Source organism: Salvelinus alpinus, chromosome 5 (assembly GCF_045679555.1).
Source record: "Salvelinus alpinus chromosome 5, SLU_Salpinus.1, whole genome shotgun sequence".
NCBI lineage: Eukaryota > Metazoa > Chordata > Actinopteri > Salmoniformes > Salmonidae > Salvelinus > Salvelinus alpinus.
Window position 1 is genome coordinate 38,994,597 of NC_092090.1, and position 16,186 is coordinate 39,010,782.

Here is a 16,186-nt window from a genome sequence, read left to right on the forward strand (position 1 = left end):
AATTAACATTGTGTTATATGGATTACTTTACACTACTGGAAGACATTTACATTTTATCAGTAATTTTTGATAATCCTCACTTCTGAGTAAATTAAACACGCACGGAGGCAGCAATAAGACTGAGATATTTATTAACTTGGGAAGTAACATGAGTGCACAGTATGTTTTCACAGCCTCTGTCCCCCCCACTGAAAACAAAATCACAGGTATTGTGTGTAACAGTGATAACACCAAGTAAAACTGAAATGATAACTTAAAAACACAAAATATAAATATCCATTAACAAACTTCTTATAGCTTAGACTAATTTCCACTTCCTGAACACATACTACTTAAATAAAAAAACATAGCATTTTCTTAGTAAAACGCAAAAGTAAAAATGTAATAAATACAGTAGTCTTTCCACCATATAGTCAGACACATTCTATTCACAGGCTTGTACACAGCACAGAGGTTGTAGTAGCATTTTAGCAGTGCAGGAGATGCTGATATGGAACATGGGATCAACAATCAATATAATAAAATATACAAAAACATACATCAAATAATAACTGAAAGTCAAGGGCGGTTGCATATGAGTAACTCTGCTGTGATGGCAGTCTGATGATACGCATCTTCTTGTAAACTCTACGAGAAGTAGTAAAGTTAGATTTGTTATGAAATTCTTGAGTTAGTAATTTACTCTTTAAAAGTAACAGTTTGTGTATAATACACATGTATAAGAGATAATCCTACATTTCATCTGTGACATATGTAAACAACTCCAAACATTTCTTACATCAGCAGAAGTAGTGAGGCACAGTGAGAAACTGTAGTGTGAATACTTAACACTTCCTCCAAGGTGTTCACTGATTTGACAGGAATGTGTGTGGGTAAGGGGAACTAGGGTCGGATTGGCTGGAAAATTTTAAAAACGCACACAGGCATGCACACACAAACTCTGCTGAGAAGAAGAGTTCACATCAAGTAGAAGGTGTGCCCACCAGTCTGCCTGGCTGTGGGTTCTTGCAGGACAGGATGCTGTGGCTTTGAGTGTGGCCCTGATGCACGGAAGAGGACGCCAGACACAGGGTAGTGGTTGATAGGGGACAGTCTCCTCAGGACAGGCTGTCTGAAGGTCATTTATATTAGTGTGTGTATATATAAACGAGTATTCAGTTCTTGTTTCTCTGCAGCGCCTCACAGAGGTTTTGGTTGGGATCTGGTTCCTGTGTCATGACCTCCACACTTTCCCACTCTCCGCTGCGGCTTGACCGTTTCACTGCCTCCACCACCGTCTGCACGTACAGCCCATCCTCAAACGTCGACGCCATGGCAACTGGCCCCCGCACCCACGACCGACGCTCTTCCTGTGCCTGGAAAGCATCTTTTAGAGCCTTAACCATGGAGCCTAGCCCCCGCAGGTGTGGCAGGGGGACATCCTTGACCTCTTGTCCTGTCCCTTCGCTGTCCCCTAGCAGCAGCTCCTCCCCGTTCCCTCCATTTCGCTGCCCATACAGCTCTGTCCCCCTGGCAATCAGCCTCCCTGCTGACCCAACAACCATCACCTCGTGGACAAAGGCCCCCGGCATGTTGAAGTTCAGAGTCACAGTGCAGCACACTCCTGACCCAGTCCCAGTCCCTCGTCCAGAACCAGACCCTCCCATCAGCATCTGGAAGAAACAGAAGTCATCACTGGTGACGCGGCGGATCCCGCGGATCGCTCCATTCTGCCGCACAAACGTCCGGAGAAGGCCATGCACCCGTATCGCCCGTGCTCCCGTCAGGTGACTCAGCAGGTCCACGAGGGTAGAGCCAACTGTGTGGAGCCCGCCACCCCCCATCAGCTCCTCGCAGGTCCAGCCGTATGATTGATCGAGCAGACTGGGGCCATAGACACGGGCGTCACACACCTGCAGCTCACCCACGTATCCCTCTGCCAGCAGCTGCCGCATTGCTACGAATGCTGGGAGGAAGCGCAGAGCATTACCCACAATGCTCAGCAACTGGGGGTAGTACCGCGCCGCAGTCACCATCTTGAACGCGTCCACAGCGGTAGCAGCCTTCTCACATACCACATTCTTACCTATCCCTGAGAGAGAAAGAGAGAGATGTTCCTGAAAGCACCTCTATGCTTCAACATCCACCATGTGTGTATGTAGGTTGTGGCACTATTTATTAACTGTGTGTGTGTCTATATGCAAATATAACCTCATCCCTGACCTTAAAGCCCCACCCAACTAAGGGGTTCCAACAATCAACCGACACAGAAGGAGGAAGAACATACTGTCCAGACCCCTCTGCCGCGCACACACACACACAAAGAGCACGTCCCTCCCCCAGAGCAGGGAGGGACCTGCCGGTTGGTGGAGACACTCTCAGGAAGCAGGAACTAAAGCAGGAAGCTACGGTCAACACTCAGGAATTCACCCAGATAAGACAGTCAATTCACCTCCTCTGACATAACCTACTAGTACCTCAAAACTCACGATTCAGTTAAAGTTTATTGGCAACTATTGTAAATCAATCAGAATACAGTGAAAGAGCCTCAGCCATGGAGAGGGAGAGAGATGGGGGGGGGGAGAGGTATGCGAGGTATGAGTCCAGACAGATTAGAAGAGGAATGCAGCCAGTATCAGTGTTCAGAGACTGTACTGTTTATGTAAGTTTGCGGAAGCATTGCTTCCCTACGGCCTCGTCAATTACTTGTGTGCTATGAAAGCACAATAAGAGTATTTTGTGTTTGCTGAGTGTTGTGTAGGCATTGTGCCAACGTTTGTGGTGTAAACACTGGGATTGTTACTGTGATTACCCACACTCTCCCACGGGGCAGGAGCAGGAAAGAGCCCCAGTCTGCCACACTCCTGGGTGGGGCTGGACACCATAGAACCCAACTGTGTGTGTGTGTACAAGCGTGCGTGCGTGCATTTGTGTTGTCTTACCCAGAGCTTTGACGGCAATCTGCCGTGTGAGTGGGGGTGAGATGTAGATGCAGACCAGGTCAACATCAGGGTGCAATAAGACATCGTCTGATTGGCTGGTGTGAAACGGAATGCCCAACTCCTGCGCCAGGGATCGTGCCTCCTCCTCGCTCCTCCCCCAGAGGGCACGTACCTCAAACCCTTCCCCCCGTAGCAATGGAACTAGCATCCGTGCCGTACTCCCTGTGCCAAACACACCAACACCAGGCAACATTGCTGCCACTCCTCTTCACTGTATGTTTGGTCTGCACCACACAGACACGCAAGCATCCCAACGTTGTCCTACTACCACCACTCTTCTCTCACAATGGTAGTGTCTGCTGTATGCTATTGCCTGGCAACACAGAAAATGTTTTAGAATTATTATTATGTAGAATGGAGACTAAACGTTGTTTTACTTTTACATGTATTGCACGATTTTGAATGTCTACGACTACCTGCTCCTCTGTCCAACTATCTACAGATTGGTTAAATCACATCTGGTCTTACAAAGATTTTTGGTATCCATTACTGCGAGTTACAGGTTTGCCTATAAAAAATGTTCCCAGAGGTTTTTCAACTAACCTGGTATTGATTGAGATAGATGGGTCCACCCCAAAGTGTTGCATGTCACAATGACACTCATGTCTCGATCAGTGAGAGAACATATTGTTGAAGAAAAACATTTATTCATTTTAACAATGGAGAATTTTCGAAATTCAAAACGCACCACCTGCAACTGGACATTTTAGAAGATACATGTTTGGCCGAATCGAGAATAAGGATAGTGTCGTCAATGCCAGGTTAGTTGAAACTTATTCTCTAAAACTATTTGATATTCATACCTATGGTTCTATGGCTGATAACCAAGTAGTTTACACTACAGAACAGCAAAGACTGCTACTTATGCATGTGTGACATAAGCAGAACCATAGCTCTCAAACTCCCTACAGTTCTCAGCCGTCAGCTTTCCCCGTCTGCCTTGTGTGAACTTCAACCCCGATGCTGTGTTTTAACGTTTGGAAACGTCAAATCATCGCTTGTGATATGGCCCTTCTCTCATCAGCGAGAAACAATCCTTCAGATAAAGAAGATACACTTACTGTAGCAGTTTTGCACAGTTCCATACAGCTATGGGTGCTTCCATTCTACCAAACTACATGTCAAGTTGTTTACACACAAGTGTTCGGAGCATGTGAGATTGCTAATTAGCACAGGTGGTCGCCTTTGTCTTCAGTCTGTTTTCCGTAAACAAGTGCTGTAACATTGAGATATGGCAGTGTGGGAGCACTAACCCTATCAAGGTGTGTATAAATGTAACCTTTTGTTTTCTGAAAAGTATTTCTCGCCTATATGAAAAATGAGGTCCATATGCTTCCAAAACCTTACCGAATGCGATGCATGTTAATGTTCAGACCGAGTGCGGGGATCTTATCAAAACTCAGATTGGCTGTGTACAGGTACACATTTTGGGCACAAATTTGTTTAAATCCCTGTTAGTGAGGATTTCTCCTTTTCCAAGATAATCCATCCACCTGACAGGTGTGGCATATCAAGAAGCTGATTAGACATGATTATTACACAGGTGCACCGTGTGCTGGGGACAATAAAAGGCCACTAAAATGTGCAGTTGTCATAACAATGCCACAAGTTGAGGGAGCGTGCAATTGGCATGCTGACTGCAGGAATGTCCACCAGAGCTGTTGCCAGAGAATTGAAAGCTCATTTCTCTACCATAAGCTGACTCAAATGTCATTTTAGAGAATTTGGCAGTATGTCCAACCGGCCTCACAACCGCAGAGGTGTTGTGTGGGCAAGCGGTTTGCTGATGTCAACGTTGTAAACGCAGTGCCCCATGGTGGGGTTATGGTATGGGCAAGAATAGGCTACGGACAACAAACACAATAGCATTTTATCAATAGCAATTTGAATGCACAGAGATACTGTGACAGGATCCTTAGGCCCATTGTCCTGCTATTCATCTGCCGACATCACCTCATGTTTTAGCATGATAATGGCAAGGATCTATGCACAATTCCTGGAAGCTGAAAATGTCCCAATTCTTCCATGGCCTAAATACTCACCAGACATGTCAGTCATTGAGCACATTTGGGATTCTCTGGATCGATGTGTATGACAGCGTGTTCCAGTTCCCGACAATATCAGAAACTTCGCACAGCAATTGAAGAGTGGGACAACATTCCACAATCCCCAGCCTCATCAACTCTATGTGAAGGTGATGTATCTTGCTGCATGAGGGAAATGGTGGTCACACCAAATACTGACTGGTTTTCTGATCCACGCTCCTACCTTTTTCTTTAAGTTCTGTGACCAACGGATGCATATCTGTATCCCCAGTCAAGTGAAATTAATAGATTAAGTCCTAATTTATTTCAATAGATTTTCCTTATATGAACTGTAACTCGGTAAAATCGTTAATTGTTGCGTTTATTTTTGTTGAGTATAGATAGGTTAGCTTACTAGCTAACATTAACTAACCAGTGGCTGGGGAGGCAGAAGCCCAGGGGTCCTGGATAAGGATTTTGAAAATCGATGAGATCTTTATAACCACTCTTGTGACTAGGATATATTTTGGTGGTCAGTTAGGGTACCTTCGTTTAGCTCGATGACTTTTGCTCCGCCGATTGTTAGGAGGCTATGCCGTGTACCTACTGACGTGATGACGTCCCCCGCCTCGGTCAGACTCCCGGTGGTCGTTTAATCTGTGGCAGCGAGACTCACCATTCACATTCAGGTCAAAAGTTCATGATATCAGAGCAAGACTCAATTTATTCACACTTCTGTATTCTGTCCACAGTTGACTTTTCGAGGTTCACTTTGGGCATCCGCGTTCGCCCAGCATCCGTCTTTCTTCACGAAGTTGTCCTGATGCGTCTGCGCAGTGTTGTCCGAGAGACACAATTCCAGTCACGCCCATCTGAGCAACGCCCGGACTGGTTTCGAGGAGAGGGGGAAGCGCCCAAGCCATCAAGACCCACGCCATTGGCCGTTCGATAGCCAATGGGCTCTCAGCAACGCTTTCACCTCCGCGTTCGAGGAGAAGCAGTCTGCCTGCAGCAGTGCCGGGTCCAACCAGCTAGTTCGAATGACTGACAGCGAGTTAAATGCTACGTTACATGTAAATGAAGCAAGCTAGCTAACGAAATAGATATGGTTTACGAGTATAATTGCTTGTTTTCAGATACAAAAATAGTTTAAGTTGCATCATTGACATTGTCAAAGACATACACACATTGGTATGCCACGTTGCTCTTCATGAAATCAAGAAAAAAAACCTGGCGACTTTGACAGACTGAGCTGTAATTTACACTGGAAGAAAGTGAAAGACAACTCAGTAAAGTAGCTAGTTACTATAATTTATCTGTCGATGTGTTACCCTGAAATTACAACATGTCTGTACACTTTTATTCCAATAACGTGTGCATGTCGTTACATATAAAACAGCACGCACCAGTATCATGAAAGGTAATAGGTAATCGACCTAATGGTAAATGTTAATTCAGAAATATTGTAATGCATGGCATGCAAACAAAAGTATTAGTTATTATATTAATACCATTTTTACAGTTATGTTTCCATCAATGACGGATAGGCCGTCATTGTAAATACGAATTTGTTCTTAAGTGACTTGCCTAGTTAAAAAAAGGTTAAATAAAAAAAAAATATATATATATTTTTTTAAATTCCAATACCTGTTTTAACGTCAATCAGCAGTAGAAACAATAACATAGCGTCCTACCCGCCCCTGGTAGGGTGATAATCTGAGGGATGGGCCTGGAGAAATATAACTGATCTCAGATTCATAGATGGCGCTATGGATGCAAGGACTGACCATCCATGATATCAAAATTATAGTTTTAACCATGTTTAGAGGTTATATAGTGTTTGTCTACATTTACTTTGTTTACAAACGTTGGAGTAAAACAAGCTTGTACTTTGGGTTCTGATGGGGTGTGACAGTTGAACTAAGCTCATGAGTTTTTTTATTTCACCTTTATTTAACCAGGTAGGCTAGTTGAGAACAAGTTCTCATTTGCAACTGCAACCTGGCCAAGATAAAGCATAGCAATTCGACACATACAACAACACAGAGTTACACATGGAATAAACAAAACATACAGTCAATAATACAGTGGAAAATAAGTCTATATACAATGTGAGCAAATGAGGTGAGATAAGGGAGGTAAAGGCAAAAAAAAAGGCCATGGTGGCGAGGTAAATACAATATAGCAAGTAAAACACTGGAATGATAGATTTGCAGTGGAAGAATGTGCAAAGTAGAAATATAAATAATGGGGTGCAAACAAGCAAAATAAATAAATACTGTAGGGGAAGAGGTAGTTGTTTGGGCTAAATTATAGATAGGCTATGTACAGGTGCAGTAATCTGTGAGCTGCTCTAACAGCTGGTGCTTAAAGCTAGTGAGGGAGATAAGTGTTTCTAGCTTCAGAGATATTTGCAGTCATTGGCAGCAGAGAACTTGAAGGAAAGATGACCAATGGAGGAATTGGCTTTGGGGGTGACCAGTGAGATATTCAACTCTCTAGAGACAGCAGGAGCGGTAGAGATACTCTTAATGATCGGCTATGAAAAGCCAACTGACATTTACTCCTGAGGTGCTGACTTGCTGCACCCTCGACAACTACTGTGATTATTATTATTTGACCATGCTGGTCATTTATGAACATTTGAACATCTTGGCCATGTTCTGTTATAATCTCCACCCGGCACAGCCAGAAGAGGACTGGCCACCCCTCATAGCCTGGTTCCTCTCTAGGTTTCTTTCTAGGTTTTATCCTTTCTAGGGAGCTTTTCCTAGCCACCGTGCTTCTACACCTGCATTGCTTGCTGTTTGGGGTTTTAGGCTGGGTTTCTGTACAGCACTTTGAGATATCAGCTGATGTAAGAAGGTCTATATAAATACATTTGATTTGATTTGATATACCTGCTGGAGTGCGTGCTGCTATGGTGACCAGTGAGCTGAGATAAGGCGGGGCTTTACCTAGCAGAGACTTGTAGATCACCAAAGCCCCATATACTACCCCCCACTGTGACCTGTATGCTCTCGTTGGCTGGCCCTCACTACATGTCCATCGCCAAACCCACTGGCTCCAGGTCATCTATAAGTCTTTGCTAGGTAAAGCCCCGCCTTATCTCAGTTCACTGGTCACCATAGCAACACCCACCTGTAGCACACGCTCCAGCAGGTATATTGCACTGGTCATCCCCAAAGCCAACACTTCCTTTGGCCGCCTTTCCTTCCAGTTCTCTGCTGCCAATGACTGGAACGAATTGCAAAAATCACTGAAGCTGGGGCCTTAATCTCCCTCTCTAACTTTAAGCATCAGCTGTCAGAGCAGCTTACCGATCACTGTACCTGTACACAGCCAATCTGTAAATAGCACACCCGACTACCTCATCCCCATATTATTACTTACCCTCTTGCTCTTTTGCACCCCAGTATCTCTACTTGCACATCATCTGCACATCTATCACTTCAGTATTAATGCTAAATTGTAATTATTTTTTACCTCTGGGGCCTATTTATTGCCTACCTCCCTACTCTTCTACATTTGCACACACTGTACATAGATTTTTCTATTTTACTTTTCTTTTGTGTTATTGACTGTACGTTTGTTTATGTGTTGTTTTTGTCGCAGTGCTTTGTTTGTTCTTTATTCTCGCAGTTGTAAATGAGAACTTGTTCTCAACTGGCCTACCTGGTTAAATAAAGGTGAAATAAAATTAAAATAAATAGTTGGCTGGATGTCCTTTGGATGGCGGACCATTCTTGATACACAGGGGAAACTGTTGCGTGTGAAAAACCAAGCAGCGTTGCAGTACTTGACACACTCAAACCGGTGGCCTGGATCCTACTACCATACCCGTTCAAAGGCACTTGAATCTTTAGTCTTGCCCAGTCACCCTCTGAATGGTACACATACACAATCCATGTCTGAAGGCTTAAAAATCCTTCTTTAACCTGTCTCCTCCCCTTCTTCTGCACTGATTGAAGTGGATTTATCAGGTTACATCAATAAAGGATCATATCTTTCACTTGGATTCACCTGGTCAGTCTGTCATGGAAAGAGCAGGTGTTCCTAATGTTTTGTACACTCGTTGTATATAAAACACAGGAAAGTCTTTTTTGTTTTTTTACTGCCCTGCCCCTTTCTCTTTTTTCAGATAAGCATCAGATTAGCACATCAATTGGAATGTAAAAACCAAACAAAGGACAGGCAAGGCATTGCCATGTAACTGTGACAGGGAACGGCACCCCAGTTTATATGTGTTACCCCTTGACCGCGTTATAATAAAGCACAGCATTAATTTTCACTGCTACGCAGACGATACAAGTTCCCATTTCTGTGTCACCAGAGGATTTTAGCTCCACGGATAAATTATTAGACTATATTAGTGATTTAAATACTTGGAGGCTTGCAAGCCGAAGAACACCATCCCAACCGTGAAGCACGGGTGGCAGTATCATGTTGTGGGGGTGCTTTGCTGCAGGAGGGACTGGTGCACTTCACAGACAGGATGGCATCATGAAGAAGCAAAATTATGTGGATATATTTAAGCAACATTTTAAAACATCAGTCAGGAAGTTAAAGCTTGTTTGCAATTGGGTCTTCCAAATGGACAATGACCCCAAGCATACTTCCAAAGTTGTGGCAAAATGGCTTAAGGACAACAAAGTCAAGGTATTGGAGTGGCCATCACAAAGCACAGACCTCAATCCTATAGAAAATGTGTGGGCAGAACTGAAAAAGCGTGTGTGAGCAAGGAGGCCTACAAACCTGACTCAGTTACACCAGATCTGTCAGGAGGAATGGGCCAAAATTCACCCAACTTATTGTGGGAAGCTTGTGGAAGGCTACCCAAAACGTTTGAACCAAGTCAAACAATTTAAAGGAAATGCTACCAAATACTTATTGAGTGTATGTAAACTTCTGACCCACTGGGAATGTGATGAAAGAAATAAAAGCTGAAATTAATCATTCTCTCTACTATTATTCTGACAATTCACATTCTTAAAATAAAGTGGTGATCCTAACTGACCCAAGACAGGGAATTTTTACTTGGATTAAATGTCAGGAATTGTGAAAAGCTGAGTTTAAATGTATTTGGCTAAGGTGTATGTAAACTTCTGACTTCAACTGTATATATTTTTGAAGTTTAGGTTTCACATTATTGCCATACCAGAATATGAAGCATCCATAAAAAGTAGATTCTTCCCACACTGCAATATTTTCTGCCTTTTGAAGTATGAGTGTCAGTGGTTGATCTGTTGCTCTGCAGAGGCTGATAGTATAATGTCTCACTCTTAAGGTCTGGTTTCACACGCAAGTCAACACTCCAGGAGTTGTTTTCATGATGCCTGTCCAGGGTCTTCATTTGATTATTTAGGTACAGGATTTCCCTGAGAGATGGGATGAATCTCCTGTCCGCCATGTCAGTGTACCCCCTGCTCTTTGCCCAGTTCATGGTACTGTTGGCAATTTTGTGGCATGCATTGCATTGAAGAGACAAGATCTCAATATATGTGACCAGGTCTAGGTGGATGCGGTTTGTCACATTCTCAGAGTGGGAATTCTCATGGCCCTTGTGCTCCAGCATCTTTCTGATGATACACACTTTTGAAGTGGGCCCATGGTTGATGTCAATGGACACATAGACCATACCGTTTGCTGTGGTGTCCTGTGGCTGCCATGTCGACTTTCCTCTTGCCTTGTGTCATTCACAGTAAAAATTAAGGGGTTGTGTATTTCGACTTTTGCAGACATATGACCCATCAAGGTCACTGATGTAGCTTTCGATATACTCCTCCACCTCTGCCCTACGACTCCTTTTGAAAGCGCTCTCTCTTAATTTAAAAAGATACTTGTCAAGAAATCCATTCTGGAAGAAAATCACAAATACAGCATATCATTTCACTCCTCTACCTTTACCTTATAAACTGCCTCTACCCCCCACAATCAAATTTTTGTTCAATTTTGGGTTAGTGGGGCCCCTCAGCAGCATTTTTTTTAAACAGGCCCCCAATTCGCTAAGTCCCCTGCAAGTAGGCCTATAGAGAGCACTCTCTTAGAGGTGAATTACCTCTGAAGTGATGTACAAGCGAGCGCTCTTCGACTTGCCTATCAACCAAAAGCTATTGTAATATTTTACATTATATACAAGTCCATTGTAATGATGGGTATCAAATCCTAGACAATTTTCTAACTATTTTCATCAATTACTGAGCCTTCACCTACCTCTCTCCCCAATAGGTTTCTTCTCACACAAGTACCCTTCTGAAGGGAAGACACAGGGGACAGCTGATTGGCAGATAATTAACGTTTTCATATATTCAAAACCAGGAAGTTTAGTAGTAAAAGACAAGGTCTTTATTTTTATCAACTGATAATCAGCAATTCCGCTTTATTAAACAGACATATGCACATCATTGTTATCAACCTCTTGCCTTGGGCTCCCAAGTGGCGCAGTGGTCTATAATGCACTGTATCTCAGTACTAGAGGCTTCACTACAGACCCTGGTTAGATTCCAGGCTGTATTTACAACCAGCCATGTTTGGAAGTCCCATAGGGCAGCGCACAATTGGCCCAGCGTCGTCCGGGTTAGGGTTTGGCCGGGGTAGGCAGTCATTGTAAATAAGAATTTAATATTAACTGACTTGCCTAGTTAAATAAATAAAAAACATTGCCTTATACCCTGACTACACCGCTCGCGTCGCGTGCGCGAGCATTGCAAAATAAATGTAGGAATCTATGTTATTCAATTATTGCACCCACACTGCTCGCGCGCGCCAACTAGCGTCTGCTTTGCCAAGGGCTAAAATAGAAGTCATTCCTATTTCTGACGCAGATCGCGCTGCCTCTCCCATCTCCTCATTGGTTTATAGAAGCAGAATTGTGCATGGGTTCCGTGTTAGGGAACATGGCAGAAGGACACAACGCAACTAACTTTATACAGACAGAGTGGGAGGAGAGAGAGGCAGTCCATCACCAGCATAACTGTAGTTTTTGTATCTAAAAACCAGAAATTCTACTCGTAATCCTATCTAATTCGTTAGCGAGTTTGCTCAATTTACATATAGCATGTTATTTAGCTCACTTTTGGACCCGGACGGTAGCTAGTTAGCTACTTGGACGAGGGATGCAGACTGATTCTCCTCGGACGCGGCGGTAGAAGCGTTGCTGAGACCCCATTGGCTATCGAACGGCCAATGGCGTGAGATATGGGTCTTGATGGATTGGGAGCGTCACCGAAATAGTATTTCTGTTCGCTGCGGAGCGGGGGGGGGTTACGAACGGATTACGCTTCGAACATACCGACTGGGTCATTGCCTCAGTGCTGCGTAACATTTTGCGCAGCTAGGCAACTATACTGATGCAGTATATTTTGCCAGACGGTCGAATGCGGTTGGACACATGGAGAGAATCATTTTCGCAGTATCCTCAAAACCGGCTTTTTGACACAACTGCTGATAGCTACAGGGACATAAACACAAAAAATGCTGCTTGGAGTTAGTGTCCACGATAGTAGGATTACCAGGTCCGTTTGGTAGTGAGCTTTTATTAGATGTGGCTATGAGTTGTGTGTGAAATAAATAGTAATATATATTTTTTTCAATTTTGTATTTATTTCACCTTTTATTTAACCAGGTAAGCTAGTTGAGAACAAGTTCTCATTTACAACTGTGACCTGTCCAAGATTAAGCAACGCAGTGCTTTATTATGATAGTTCCTGCCCCAAATAATCATGTTTTAAAGAGTGTATGTGAGAGAGTGTGAGAGAGTGAGTGTGTATGTCAGATTAATAGAAATGATGGTAGATACTTCCCCTGATAATTTGGTCAGATAACTGTGTCTGTACAGTAGGTGACATTTCCATGATAGCTATCTAATAACTATAGTTATGCTAGGTGATGGTTTGGCTTATCATGGTCATGTCTATGTAGAAGAAGACTGGGGGGGAAGTGAAGAGGACTCGGGGACAGGTATCAGAGAGGGAGAAGGGCAGAGGAAGAGAAGAAGAGGTCTGAGTCAGCAGCTTCATCTAGGACCTCCTGAGATTATTTTGACCACTGAGGACCTTGAACAGGATGTGGCCGAGGAGAGAAACATGGAGAAATGAAGAGGAACAACGCCACACCAGGCGCCATCGGAGGTACCAGCCCCCAGATCCACTCAACTAATTTCAGCAGAGTCTCCTCCAAGCCATCGAGAGGGATGCAGCCCAAACTGATCCTCACATTTAGGAGGATGAAGATACCCTCTTTGCCATGAGCATGTTGCCAACCCTGAAGTGGCTGCCGCAGCAAAGAAAAGCAGCAATCAAGGTTAAAATTCTTTAGCTGCTTTTCGAAGCAGAGTTCAATGTTATGTTTTTTTTCTCCACTACACAGGTAGTGTCATAAGTATTGTGACAGTTAAGTAGGTCATTTTTACAGTATACTCATGTAGGCTAATTGGTATTTCAGATCAAAGGATTAACTTGAGGCAAATGTATAGCTGTTGTTTCTGGGTTAGAAAATATCCTAAAACAATTTGCTGTCTAAATATTTGCCTGTCATATTCATATTTTGATCTAAAATACAAATTCCATGAGTAAACGGCAAGAATGACCAACTTTACCACACTGTGCCAATATTTATGCCACTAACTACACTATACAAGTAGTATTTAGTTATCATGAATCTCACATTTTATGGTGTTATTATGTAATGCTTGTATGTGTTGTTTTTCTCTTCCCTTCCAGAGATAGTCAATTTAGCCGACCAGCTCACAGGAAGGACAGGAAGAGGAGACTTGTCTGGTTGTTGTTTTGACTTTCTCCTCCAATGGGTTTTGAGCAGGAGGTGAGGAGAGAGGACACAAGTAATCAAGAAAATGGAGCTGAGATATTCCAACTGTCCTCAATTGAGATTTTCCAACTGTCCATATTCCTTGTTAGTAGGCTTTTTTAGTATAAAATTCATGGAATTCATAAAGTAAATCGTTTCTCAATACTTAGGATAGCATTCATTATTAGTTGTACATAGATTGCATGAAAACTGACACTGGAGAATTCAGATTCTCTTGTTCTTTTACAAGACTAAAGGTGAAATGTGTGTTTACCTTTATTGTGGCTACACATTCACTTTTCGTTTTTTCAGACACACACACATCTCCTCCACTCCTCTCTGTCCCTCAGATCTCCAGTGCCCTGCCCTTTCTCTCTTTATGGCCATGTCTGAAGTTCCTTACTACGTCTAGGCTTTATGAGTAGTCCCTGTATCTGTCTGCAGTTGTGCCAAAAATACATGCTCTTTTTCTTTTTGTTCTCTTACAGATTACAGGCTACACATTAATTGTTGTATTTTTACATGCACACATACACCTCTTTCAAGAGTTTTTGTAAAATTTTACAACACATACCTGTCATGTTCTTTCCTGTACTTGAATACTTATTCAATTCTAATGTTTTCATAGTCAGTTTCATTTGTTTATTAATATCTCATTTAGACTTAATCTGTTTATTTCTTCCTTACACCTTTGCAGATCTAAGACAAGATGAAAGTAAAAACACATTCTCTTCCTAATTAGTTTTTTTCCACCTGCATTTTGTCAGAGCGGTGAAGATGGTGATAAACTGTACTATTTGTATGGACCCTAGGTTAACTTGTCCCATTATCATACTAACTTTATGTCGTATAACCTTAGAGGTCCTGCTCATCTGATGTACCATGCCGGGTGTGTATAATACTGATGTTAATGGGAGAGGGAAGGGGTTTAAGGTGTGGTCTTTACTCCCAAATGTCACTTATATATATCTTCCAAATGAAGAGAAACAATGAGACAAAGTAATCTGGGGGAAAAATGCTATTTTATGGACAACGGTGGATGGTTCTTAAAATAACCTTGGTGTTAGGGGGCTCTTCAAAGAGCTGTTTCACTCCACGGCATACTGCCATGGGACTTCACCTGCTGGTGATGAAGTAGGTGGTCAGCTTCTCCCTCACCTGGAGTGCCTGTCTGAGGGTGTTGTTGGCACATGCCCTGGTGACATCAGGTAGGTGACCATTTGGCGTGCTCGTCTCCACCCGAAGCGGCTCCTGGAATGACCTCTGCGGGTCAAGAGCTGTGGAGAACACGTGGCCTTCACGCAGGCATCAACATTTGAGGGGCTAAGACCAAGCACTCCCCGATACATTCTCCACCAGGCTGCCAGAATCCCAAAGGCGCATTCAACAACTAACCTTTACCTGGATATTCGTTTGTTAAAGATCCTTACAGACTTTGTCAATGGCAGCTGGCGTCCAGCTTAGGGCCTCATGAGTTTGGGTCTCAAGGGAAGGCCTCGTCGCCGACGAAGACGTGGGGAACGGGTCCCAGGTCTTCAGCCCCAGGGAGTGATGCTGGTGGTGGAATCTCCAGGGTGCCATCCTGAAGTGCCTGGCCGAAGGCAGAGTCCCGGAGGGTCCCCCCATCACTTCTCTTGCCTTGCCTTAAGCACCAACATCGACGACACGGAAACAGTAGATGGCATCTACAACAGCCAAGAGTACAACTAAATATGTACCCTTGTTGTAGAATTGCGAACCCGAGGTCGGTGGAGCCTGGGTGACTACATGTTTCCCAGCAATGGAGCCAAGACAGTTGGGGAAATTCCACCTCTCCAGGAACTAGGTAGCAATGGCCCTCCAGTCTTCCCCCTTGGGGACAGGCATGTATTCACCAACCAGACAGTCCCAAATGGCTTGTGCCACAGAGGGGACAATGCCTGCCACCGTGGACCGTCCAACTCCGAAGCTGAATCCGATGGTCCTGTAGGAGTCCCCTGTCACCAAGAATCTGAAATATAATTCTCAATATTGTGTGTAACTTGAAATTCCACCCACATATTCTACCTACTCATATACCTACCTCATTACAGTTTATTATGCTCTACTAATTATATTGTAATACTCATCAACAATGCCTTGAAGCAGTACAATTCAGTCTATGACTGTATCAATAAACTGTAGCCCAGGCCAACTCTACTCTTAGAAAAAAAGGTGCTATCTAGAACCGAAAAGGGTTCTCCCCATAGGAGAATCCTTTGAAGAAACTTTTTGGTTCCATGTATAACATTTTCCCCAAAGGGTTATCCTATGGGGAAAGCAGAAGGACACTTTTGGAACCCTTTTGTTTAAGAGTGTAAGTAATTCCAATAAGAATTTAATGAATGACTAACTGTC

The 16,186-nt window shown here is 43.4% G+C and overlaps 1 protein-coding gene across 7 annotated transcripts; it reads right to left on the reverse strand.

Moving 5' to 3' along the window:
• Positions 1-114: 114 nt before the first annotated feature.
• LOC139576099 (glucose-fructose oxidoreductase domain-containing protein 2-like) lies at positions 115-5,856 on the reverse strand. 7 transcript variants are annotated; one of them, XM_071401767.1, is made up of 3 exons: positions 5,682-5,856; positions 2,922-3,294; positions 115-2,071 (listed from the first exon to the last, which is right to left on the reverse strand). In XM_071401767.1, the coding sequence occupies exons 2-3, from the start codon at positions 3,172-3,174 to the stop codon at positions 1,155-1,157; spliced, it is 1,170 nt and encodes a 389-aa protein (XP_071257868.1). In that variant the 5' UTR covers positions 3,175-3,294; positions 5,682-5,856; the 3' UTR covers positions 115-1,154. The 7 variants fall into 7 exon arrangements, with proteins under 7 accessions (XP_071257868.1, XP_071257867.1, XP_071257873.1 ...); XM_071401766.1 differs by having other exon boundaries at positions 5,552-5,855; XM_071401772.1 differs by lacking the exon at positions 5,682-5,856 and adding an exon at positions 5,439-5,542.
• Positions 5,857-16,186: the final 10,330 nt, after the last annotated feature.